Below are 12,374 nucleotides of genomic sequence, written 5' to 3' on the forward strand. Positions count from 1 at the left end.
CTGAACCGCTTCTGGGACACAATTATGAAGCAGCAACAAGCAGCCCGAACCATGACACCTGCACCACCGACGCTGGGTAAGCGGACCCGCGGACGGCGGGGAGTGGAGGGAATGCCCTCGGGCACAACGTCGCCTCAACTACTTATCCACACGCAATCTAGCCCACCCGGGCTGCAGGCCGAAGGGCAGAAAGCCCCAAAGCACCAGCCACACTGGCAGAGGAACAAGATACGCAAGCGACAGGAAAAGACCAGCTCCCCCGTCACTCCCGCACGTGGAGGAAACCCGGACCCTAGCGGTAACCAAGTTAGTGGCAAGAAAGTGCAGGCCTCCAAGCCAGCCTGGGGCGGGAGGGACACCTCCACAGACAACCGCACAGCGGCGAGAAGCAGAACCCCAGCGCCGGACGTCCACTACTTTTGCAAGGAAGGTATCGGGTGAAAGAGAGATTCTGACAGGGGGCCAGTGAACTCGCTACAAAGGGACACTGAAGAAACGCCATCCCCCCCCCCCCCAATATAGCACCGACCAGCATAAGCTAGATAACCCAGATAACCCAGTGTGAAGCGTTTGACCTGCACTAAGGGGTGGCTAACGAGCCGCTCGCCCAGCACAGCATTCCCAGACAGCAGCAGGGCACCCCAACAGGAATCCTCCCGGTAGGCAACCACCGAAGGCCGGTGCCCTAGGCGAATGCCTTATTCACCTAATGGTAGTGCTGTCACTGATCGTCCCTGAGACAAAAATTGGAAATAGCGTAATAAAGGTCTTTTATTTTAAAAGTAAGTGCACAGTCTGGGTGTGAACCAAGCGTTACGAATGTTTTGCCACTAACAGCATCTCTCCAAGACAGCCTTGGGCAAATTAAGCAATACAGAACACATTCTATAAATTCAATAATGGTGAAGTAAAATCAAAAACATTCTGAATAAGAGCCCTAAGTATAACCCAAATATCACCATGAACTACATGTAGGTCCCGGTCTGTGAATGGACTGGTTTATTTACCTCAAACCATAAAATGATTACAATAATAATATGTTCGATGGGTCCTCTAAAACACAGTCATTTCGCTGAAACAACGCATTTTAAAAGTCAAACAAATGACATAATGCTGCAAGGCAGTAAACTATAAACTAGCCTCTTGTGCTTTTTTGCAGACCCTCTGAGGTGCAAAGAAGCACTGCAAACTGCTATTTTTATTTAGAAAATCGGAAAACAGTGGCCAGAAAAGGGACACATTCTCAAAAAGCACAAACAGGAGTTTGCCCAGTCCTATATAAATGAGCTGTGAATAAAACCCTCTGGGATGACCTGAATAAGCTGTGTAATCTCTCTTCCTGGACAAAACAGCTTTCAGATAACCCAGTGTGAAGCGTTTGACCATGAAGGCTTTATATAATTTTCTAGAGACAGAGACAGAATGTCCTAATATCTCACTGTAATGGCTGCCGCGGAAGTAAATCCCCAAGCAATGATTTTTAAGCATGTTCTTTAATAATTTTCATTGCATGCAGTGTTACTATACCTGCAATAAAAGATCCAAAATGCTCTTATGATTAAAGTTACCCCGAGTACCATGATCGCTTTTCTGATATGAAGTGGTCATGGTGCTTAGAGTGTGCATGTGCTGCATTTTGCTATGAAATGTTGCACATACAAAGCTTAACCCCTCTCTTTCCTGAGGTGTAACTCAATTTTTAGCCGTGACATTAATCTGCCCAAAACATGAGTTACGGGTTGGCTAAAGTGAATTCTGTGCATATTGGTCATCTGATATCAGTACGCACAGCATGCTGGTAACAGACAGACAGCCCTTTTCCGCCTCTGTATCAGAACACATTATTGGGCTGGTCTAAAAAATTTGTTAAGGATGCGTTTAGTTCCCAGTCTGGCTCTGTCTATCCTCCCTGACAGCCAGCAAAGGGAGTGGTGTCTCATCAGCAGGGGAGTATCGGGATGCAGGGAGGACTTGACCTCAGCACTTAACCTCAGGTGAGTTTTAACTTCTTTTTTTTGCCATTTTGTGGAGTGGAGATCAGGACATGGAGGGTTACTTTACCTAAAAAACAGTGTTTTCTTCAAACACTGTATATTGGTGGTAGTAACCCTTTAAAGTCATAAAATATCTTATACCTGTCTGCTCTGACATATTGATATCTGACACAAGTATTGAGTTTATCGATAGAACATTCTCTCGCCTGTGAATTGAAGCCTCATTTCCTGATTCTGTGTCTAACTGACCCATTTGGGAAGATATGTAAAGTGCCTATTTAGCTTATCCACAGAAGAAGAAAAATGATTCCCCTTCGTGGTCTCCAATACCATTAGTTATGTAGCTTCCCAAAGGACAAGCATTGTGCCTGCAAGCTCCGTTACCGTGCCCCACACATGGGTAGGTAATTAAACCCTAATAATATTACAAAGGGATAAATTGTATCTAATCTCAAATATGCACACAGCATAACAAGTGCTCCGATAGAATGAACAAATTTGATTCCAGGCTGGCGTTGTCACGTTCATCTAATCTGCCAGCCCTTGTTTAATTTAATGATTTTATGTCGTATTTGTATTATATTTCATGTTATTAATATTTCATCCTAATAAAGAGTGCATGATTGGCATATTATTTCTCTACGCACAAATCATCTAAATACACAGCACTTACATTTGTTGGGCAGGGAGATTCCTAGCTTTCCTTGCAGTGTGTACCCACTTAGGGGGCCTATCTTGCGCACCAATACAACTGTAATGCATTTGATAGGTTTTAGCTTCATTGCTACAATTTAGCTTCAATGCTATAATTGTTTGCATGCTTAAAGCTTTGTAGTTTTAAAATACAGATTAAGGAACAACGCACACACAAAATCTGTATTAATCTGTATTTTGTATGTTTTCGCCTTTTGACAAGTGTACCCGGTGTGCCCCCACTTCCCCTTTTTCTCTTATTCAGTGTCTCCGATAATTTTTCCTTATAACATTCCCTGTATACATTATGAGTGAAGGAGGGAGGTTATAGTTCCCTACAGCCTTTTTAAAGGTTTAGTCTATGCAAAATGTGACACTATTTGTGCATTATGTACATAGTACAGTTATTTTTAGATGACAATGAAAGTACATTGTACATCCATTATGATTAGTCACTTAGTGATAAACAGCGTGCATTAATCGTTACTTGCAAAAGGTTCTGTTTTTAATACCAGTCTCACTGTTATTGTCATGTTATTGTCATGTCCGGTCTATTTCTGAATGCCTCATTAGTGAGACCTGGCTTAGTTAGCATGCCGGAGTACCTGCAGACATGCGATCGCCAGGAAAACAAGCAATGTATCATGCCTATCAGAGGCAGAAATCGAGAGGACTTCCTAATCTAAGGGTGCACCACTCAATGAAGCCATGTAATGTGTTCAGAAAAGCAGCCAAGAGCTGGAAATGCAAGGAACAGCTGGCACTGATTTATACCTGAGCCAGTATAGTAGTAGGGATTGATTGACCACCAGACAGCCTGATCTTCCTAAGGAGCCAGTCACTGTGAGGATTAGTTTTAACTGTCAGCTAAGGTACGTTCACAATTGTCACTGATTCATAAAAGCACCCAACCATCTTGGAGGCACGTCCACTAAACAGTTGTCGAGTGTTATATAGAGTTAGAGTTAATGTTAGCTTCTGTTTGGTCAAGTTATGGTTGGATAGGGTTAATAAGTGTTTAATAGGGTTAGGATTTATGGTGCCCCAGGGGGGCTGAGATTCAGCTCTCTCCAGCTATCTCTGGAGAGATAGACAAAATTGACACTGGCAGTCCAGATTAAAAAAACTCTTCCTGGCTGCTTGACAGTCTAGGTGGGCTGTTTTGGAGTGGCAGTGGTTTTTATAAAATGCTACTACTATATCCCACTCGGAAACATGAGAGAGGGTTCAAACACTTTGAACTTTGATTAACCCCTTGATGGTAATATTTTCCCAATTCACATTATTTTTATATATATATACAATTCTAGTAACCCTAATCATAGCTACTTTTGTTATCCGAGCTTCGGATACTGGCAGAATAAACTTAAACCATTGTTCCCATTTCTTGGTGGGCTACGTGACAGCAATTAATTATGTATTCTGTCTTCAGATTTCCCAAGGACATTGTTTTGTGCTTCTAGATATGAGATTGTAGTTACCACACTTACTCATCCCTCTGACATACGTGCCATTAATCTTTTTGTTTATCCTTCTAAGAATGTCAAACTCTGCTGAAGATATTTTCATCATCTGCACAATTTCCTCTCCTTCTATCACCGGCATCAGATTATCTAGCGATTCTATTGTGTGCCTCTCACTTCTGTTCTTATGGTTTAATCTATTTCTTATACTCTCTTTTTCTTATTGGCCTAAAGACAACTCTACCAATCCATTAGATGGATTGCACCAGCATTGGCATTGTTGAGAGAGAGGGAAAGCAGAAGATGCTCCATAAATCCAGGCTCAGGAATTTTATTTTTTTTGTAGACAAAAACAGCCCCTAAGTCATATACCCCCTACGTAGAACTGAATATTTTGCTGTGCATTTTGATTTGACACTCGTAGTGTAGTGTGCCAATTTTTTTTAACTATGTTCCCTGCTCTTTGCTTCTGTGAACATCTCTATATATAATATCATTATTTAATGAAGATTTAAATGAAAAAAAAAAAAGATTTATTTTATCATTTTAAACAGAGAAAGACTAAAGCCATGTACTTGAAAACAGACATAATGATGAAATAAAACCCAGGAAACATTGGAGGGGGGAGGGCGGGCGAGGAGGGACGTGGGTATTGTAAAGGGGTGATGTAATTATATTAATCTTTACCATTACCTAATCAATCTACCTAAATGCACACTATCCTTCTAAAAAAGATTAAATTGGAAAATGCAGGGCAAAGAAAAAATCAATATTCATGTAAAGAGTAACAGATTCAGTTAGGATGCGTCATATAGAAATTTCACAGGAAATGTAAACAAAAGCATTAAAGGAAAAGTAAAAATATATTCACCTTTAAAGGGACACTATAGTCACCAAAATAACTTTAGCTTAATGGAGCATTTTTTGTGTATAGATCGTGACTCTGAAGTCTCACTGCTCAATTCTCTGCCATTTAGGAGTTAAATCACTTTGTTTCTGTTTATGCCGCCATAGCCACACCTCCTCTGGCCGTGATTCACAAAGCCTGCTTGTAAAAAATGCTTTAATTTTCAATCAGATGTTAATCAAAAAAAAAGTATTATTATGGATGATACAGTTTAACTCCGGGCATCATAAAGAATAAGTGGAATTTCCAAATGATCTGTTAGAAGCTATACTATGGCATCTATCATTTGACTGACAAACCCATTCACCCTTTTTGTTAATGGGGTTCTTCAAAGCCTTCACCTGGATATTTGGCCTGGCTTGCATATAACCATGTCTCCAGCTCTCTCAGAGATTTGGGAACTAAAATGATGTGTGCCAACACAGCCATAAGACTATTGATACTGGCCGATGGGAAACTATGATATCTACTTCTGACTTCTAGAGGAGAAGTTTTATATCAATTCTGTTCAATGAGAGAGGAACATGAGACCTACTTTCACAATGCCTTACGAAGAGCACAGATTGTCATGGTCCTTGGTGTGTCCCCTAAAAAAAGTATATTAGTGGGAAAAAAAAGTTAAGGGGACTTTACAGTTTGGTGATCTGTGAACTATTTATGACATTACTCTGGTGGCAAATTAGGCTACTGGAGTCCTGATATTTGTTCGCAGCTGCTGGACATTAATAGTCCCTTATATCGCTTACCATTGTTAAACCTTGACAGCGTAATAGCTTTAGAAATGTATCATTTATGACTAATAATTTATGACATTTTGCCTTGTTCTTTTGCAACTCATGCTAAGTTACTCCCCAACATGTCCTGATTGAACTCCTACACTTCTTCAGATGATAGAAAATATCAGCTTCTAAAAAGGTGTTTAAATAAGTTAATAAGGATGAAGCAAATTATATCAAGATTGATGTCATCCACAAAATAAGTCAGGTCCATTATGAATGTAGCAGTCATCGTTACAGTAGCCAATTACTACAAGTCCACTATGTTGTTTGTGATATTAGTGACATATCAAGCGTGGCAGAGTATTGGATAATCTACACTTGGGCATTTGTTTTTGGATGAACATGGTGAAATCCAAATTTCGTCTCTTCGTCAATTCATCTGAAAGTAGACATTATTAGGAATACCCCTGACAGGCGCACAGTCGGATTTGCCAGCATATGCGCTAACCTTACCCAAACCCCCATTAAAACACGGACACAGATTATACTGTTGGAAATAATTAGTCCACAGCTTTATTAAATTATTAATAAAATAATTAAGAAATAACAAATGGGGTCATTGCCAACAAATCTTATTACAGTTAACATCCCCCCATATACATAACATACCCCTAGCAATGACCCCACAATAATAACAATAGATAATCTAAATAACATGTTAATACAGAAGCTGGCCGCCAAATATGACCACATTTCCACCAGGTTAAATTGTAGGGGTGTACCGAGACACCGCTACCCACCATATCGATTGTAGGGGTGTACCAAGGCTGGTGAACCTACCAACCACGTGCAACACTGCCCAATCCACACTAAACCTCAGGATGCCCACTTTGTCCTCCATCTACCCTCCGATTTAACCAGACCATTTCCCGCCGCTGTGAAAAAATCACTAACCTAACCAAATACAGGGAGGGTGGGAGGGACAACTGACAGGTAAGCTTAGGTTCAGTTAAAAATGGCCACTTCATATAATGGCCGGTATAAATACTCCCCTTATGGCTCCGCCCTACCCAGCATGCTAGCTGTCACTAACTTCCTGTGGCTGCTATGCCTACCTCCTGGCTCTGTCAAGGCCTATTCCTCTTAGGTGCGCTGATCCATGGGCTACTTTCTGCCCTTACAGCAGGTAAGGGCAGGAGGGAGGATTGAACCACCCTTATTTACTAATATTAAGTATTTTTCACTTACTATTAGTAAAGTTGTCTGAATGACAAAAAATACAAAAAAGAAAGGCTTTTCATAATTTTGATCTTTCAGTTTCTTCGTAGATAGCTCTCTAATTCTTGTGGGATTGCTATAAGGATACCAAAAAGGAGCTATCCACTAAACAGCTCCCTATTTTGCTACCCTTAAATATGGCAACCCAGTAAGGATACCAATTTAGGGAATTATTTATTAAATGACTGCTAGATGTAGTTGCAGCCCGCGGCATGGATCAGAATTTAGTTAATTCAAATGCAATTCAGAAACAAAGATAATGGTTGTATTCCATATAGACGAAATTCGGTTCAGATGAAAACATAAATTTTGGCGGCGCCCAAGTCTAGTAGAAACATTATTTACTGATTGTGTACTATTTACTAAGTTTTCTCAAAACTGTTATTACCTGTTGCTTTAACACTTTGTATATTTGAATGCACCATTTTTACTTTCTTCGTACATTTTTCTTCTTAAGCACTATAAAGAGAAGGAAGGAAAAAAAATAACAAAAAAAAGAAAACAAAACAAAAGCATTTTCGCAGCGCTTGTAACACCAATGCTGGGGCCATGAATTCTAATAATTATAAAAATCTAGACAGAAGAAGATTATGTGTATTGTTTAATTTTCATACTGTCTCTGTCTGTGTTAATGTTCTGAGAGTGTTGTGTCAATTAACAAATGTCTGGCTATTAAATGGCAATCAATGAGTTAACAAGCAAATTTCACACACTATTGTGTTCTTCTTATTATTTTTTTAGAAGATGATGTGAGAACGGCCTATTTATATAACTAGGGAAGTCCGGCTTATGTCATTCACTGCAGAAATCCCCCTCTCTCTCTCTCTCTGTATAATATGTAAATGTGAGATCTTGCAAAATGCTAGCTCGCTGACATCAACAACCTTCATCTTAGAATCATATTTAATAGCAAAACAGCAAACGATTGAGAACTGTGTTTATTACTATTATTATTTGGTTTATTGAACTAAATGCGTAAACCATCGTTGCACTTCGGAATGCAGAATAAAACCGTTTAGTATGCAGCATATGTAAATAAGACGTAAATAAGTTAGGATGGTATCTGTTTTCGTTTTGGAAGTTCTCCAAATTCCTTTTACACTATTTTTTTTGTCAATTATTTTTAGTGCTGTGGGCTGAGCAGAATGCGTTTGGAATTGTATAACTGCCAGTTTTGAAATGAGAATATTGGATATCTTCCCACTGCCAAAAAAATACTGAGTTTATCTGCGATGGGCTCAGAGTATCATTAGAAATAAGTAAGATAAAAAAAAGTTTTTGGATTCTCAGACAGCAGCTCTATACAATTAAAGGCAAGGCTGCAATGGATATATATAGTTGGTAACCAAACAAGTTTCGACACAAGGAAAGAGAAATCTAAGCTGTAATGCACATACAGTCTAAAATGATGAAGGCTATACTTATATATAAGGTAGCATCCCTGTATTATAAAGCAAGGGTAGATTGCAAAGACCTCCTATTGGTCTTTCTTGGAAATTACATAATCATTAGGTGTATGACAGTAAATTGTGGAAGTGTTGCTGGCGAGGCTTTGGGGGCTGAAACTATGGATGTGATAGATCTCTACAGGTGGTGGAGGGGCAGAAGGATAATCGTGGTTAATGTTCATTTGTTTTACATCAAGCAGATAATTCTGAAAGCAGCCACCTGATAATAAAAAAAGATCAAAAGTAAAGAGCTCTCCTGTGATACTAAAAGGGGGGAAAATTGGGAATGGTCCCCAGCAGGTGACAGCCAGGAGAAGGGCACAGAGCAGAGGGATTATACTGTAGCCCCTCTCCGATGTTTAAGTAGTGTGGCTGGGTAGGATTGCATTGATACAAATCTGATACAAAGCATAGTCTTGTGTCCAGCTATTTCTTTCATTGGAATCCTGGCACACATAGTTGGTAAGGTTTGTATAGAGAGGCATGGATATGGCTCCTAGAGTGGGAGCCTCAGGGTAGGGTTCTTTGACTTTTGTTTGGGCTCAAGCCCTAGGTGTTCCTAGAAGCTAGCGATGCCCCTAGTTAATTTCATTGCAATGTGATTGCATACTTTCACCAGTTACATTGTTCCCATAGAGCTAATCTCCTTTTGCTCAACAACCAGGACATCCAATATATATTTGTGCCCTTGCACATATTATTGTTGGTCGAACACAAGTTCTGGCTCGGGCATCTCACTGCTAAACATGCCGCGCTCATGTTTTGGAAAGACCAAGAATCAGGATTTCTTAGGCGTACCCATGATGGTGAGAAATAGTGAGAAACAATAACCAATCATTTTGTGTTTTAAAGGACCACTATAGGCACCAAGACCACTTCAGCTCAATGAAGTGTTCTGGGTGCTAGGTCCATCTAGGGTTAACTCTGCAGCTGTAAACATAGCAGTTTCAGAGAAACTGCTATGTTTACATTAGGGTTAATCCAGACTCTAGTGGCTGTCTCATTGACAGCCGCTAGAGGCGCTTCCGCGCTTCTCAATGTGATTTTCACAGTGAGAAGACGCTGCCGTCCATAGGAAAATATTGAGAAATGCTTTCCTATGGACTGATTGAATGCACGCGCGGCTCTTGCCACACATGCGCATTCAGCGGATGACATTGGAAGAGGGAGGAGAGTCCCCAGCGCCAAGGGAGCCCGACGTTCGAGAAAGATAAGTGTTTAACCCCTTCCTCCCCCTTCAGCCCGGCGGGAGTGGGACCCTGAGGGAGGGGGGGACCCAAAGACCCTATAGTGCCAGAAAAACAAGTTTATTTTCCTGGCACTATAGTGGTCCTTAACTGTTAAATTGCACAGAGCATTTCTTGTACAGATTCTGCAGCATAAAATAGACAATGAAGCGTGCCATTTTTTTCTACAATGATAGGCAATTTTTAAATCTAACCATTAAGTTATCTTTTAGGCTATAATACAGATTAGAACTGCAATTCGTCCGAAATTCTGGCGATTGGGTGGTCGTATGAATTCTCAAACTCCAAGCTGAATGTAGCCATCCCACGAACCAATAAATTGCACAATGGACGAGTATATTCGCGTGAATTGTGATTCCGGAATTCCAACACCCACTAAATGCTGTTTTTTTTCACGGATCAATTGAAAAGTCCAATCAATCAGAAAAGGAGAAACCGTAAAAAAAACAAAAAAAAAAAACTATATATATTATTATATAGTTAATAAATATATGATCAAAAAAATATAATAATAAATATGTAAAACAAATTACTGCTCCTCCTCTTTTTCCATCCCCTAGTTATTTTTTTACACTAGATTCAGATGAGCCAACACGCCATATGGCTGCAATTATGTTGTCCCGAAAAAAAAAAAAAAAAAATGTATACAAGTATATTACATAGTGGTTTAAAGGGACACTATAGTCACCTAAACAACTATAGCTTTGAAGCAGTTTCGGTGTTTCGATCATGCCCCTGATGTTTCATTGCTCAAAGAATTGAACAGTGAGACTGCAGGGGCATGTTCTATACACCGAAAACTGTTTTATTAAGCTAAAGTTGTTTTTGTGACTATAGTGTCCCCTTAAGGTCTTCTGAATCTTGGAAATTCTACAACTTTTACTTGTCTTTTCTGATTGCAGTGTGAACAAGGAACAATGTGAAGGGTTAGTTTTATATGTTACAGAGAGAGTTAGCTCCCACATTAGAACTCATATCACTTTTAATATAGCACCAATGTTACACCAACACAACAAAATAAAGGCTTTACAGTCTACAAAAAGTTACTTTTACTTTAAATGCATTGTACCCAATAGCAAATAGTATGTCTAAGATTTCACTGACAGTAATTAATGTTCAATGTTGAAAGATACAAATTGCGTTTTATTTACTTTTTATAGTAAGTGCATACAATGATAGCTTTCATATTGAATATGCCTGGCTCAGACATATTTACAAATCGGCTTAAAGTGAAACCTACAAGAATATTAACTAAAGTGTGAAGTATCTGGAGTTCAAAGTAAAGTCAAAGTCTACTGCAAGGTTATGGTAGAAAATGCTAAATTAACTTTGAGTTCCTTGCAGTTCAGACTGCACTTAATAACTCTGATATAGTACAGTACTGTGACATTCCGATACGAGAAAATTAAATCATGGTGTAAATGTAACATGCAATGTAATGAATTAAGACGCATAGTAAATCTCTCTTTACTTCAGCTATTTTATTGTCTTTTGGTAACATTTTTTTAACAAAGTCTTTGTTTATTTTCTCAAGGCTGCTGGGGAAACAAGTAATCAGTTAAATAAAGTTTGGAAAAAGGTTTGTATCTTGATGTGACGTGAAAATACCCCAAACCCCGTGCTGTGGTGGTACCCTTTTTCCTTTGTCCTGTCAGCATTTTAAGTAATTGCAGTTTACCGACAATATGTGCACATCCTTTATATTGTACAATACAGTAATGATTGGTTTAAGGTTAGGGTTATTTTAATCTGAGTGCTGCACTGGGGAACGCATGTCCCTCGGCTCTGGATTCAGGTAAATCACTGAAGGGGTTTCAACCCCTTCAGCAACATGGGATGGGGGGTGGGAGGGAGAGGGGCACTGCAGGATCCTGCAGTTCCAGAAAGCCAGATATGTTTTCCTGGCACTGGAGAGTCCCTTTAATCTAATACACCTTCTTCTAAATTCTACATACAAGAGGGAAACCCTTTTCATGTACTGCTAATCAATATGTATACGTGATATGTGTCCATGAAAACATGGATATGGTAACCTTATCTATGTTTATGCATATATATATAAAATCTAAAAAGTTCTGTAAATGAAAAAATGTATTTAAATAGATTTAAAATTTTAACAGATTATTTTTTGATAACCAATAAAAAAATATATATTCATATAAATAATGAGACCAGAAACAGACATATTCATTAGACTTTATACACCGCTGACTTGATTCTAGGAAAACACCCAAAGGCGTATTTAAATTAAATAAAAAAATTTTTTTTTAAAACATATTTCTTTTGTTGTAAATGATGACTAAAAAACAATATTAAAAAGTATATATTTTAATCACTTGTAGTTTCACATAAATACATGTGTGTAATATTAGGATCAGTAAAGATCATCTTGTTTAATCATTGGATATCCCATTATAATTTATACTGGTTCAAAAGTAACTAAGCTAAAATTGAAGCACTCAATAACTGGAAGAGTTAATGGAAGACAGAGCAATGCCAATTATTGCATATGCACTCTCAAAAGTCAAAGGACCACTATAGTGCCAGGAAAACATACTCGTCCCCCTCCCGCCCGGCTCTGGAAAGGGGCTCTCTGCTTCCTCCGATCCTCCTCCGTTCCGCCCC

The 12,374-nt window shown here is 39.1% G+C and overlaps 1 protein-coding gene across 6 annotated transcripts in view; it reads left to right on the plus strand.

Annotated features, from left to right (window-relative positions):
* Window positions 1–12,374, plus strand: part of GRIK1 (glutamate ionotropic receptor kainate type subunit 1) — a 479,351-nt gene that overhangs the window by 367,586 nt on the left and 99,391 nt on the right. For 4 of the 6 annotated variants that reach the window (XM_063448077.1, XM_063448095.1, XM_063448121.1 and 1 more), the window contains one exon: window positions 11,284–11,328. The exons of the other annotated variants lie outside the window; for them this stretch is intronic. In XM_063448077.1, the coding sequence (XP_063304147.1) occupies window positions 11,284–11,328 (45 nt within the window). The remainder of the gene's footprint in view (window positions 1–11,283; window positions 11,329–12,374) is intronic. 6 annotated transcript variants of the gene reach the window in all.

This window comes from Pelobates fuscus, chromosome 1, assembly GCF_036172605.1.
Source record: "Pelobates fuscus isolate aPelFus1 chromosome 1, aPelFus1.pri, whole genome shotgun sequence".
NCBI lineage: Eukaryota > Metazoa > Chordata > Amphibia > Anura > Pelobatidae > Pelobates > Pelobates fuscus.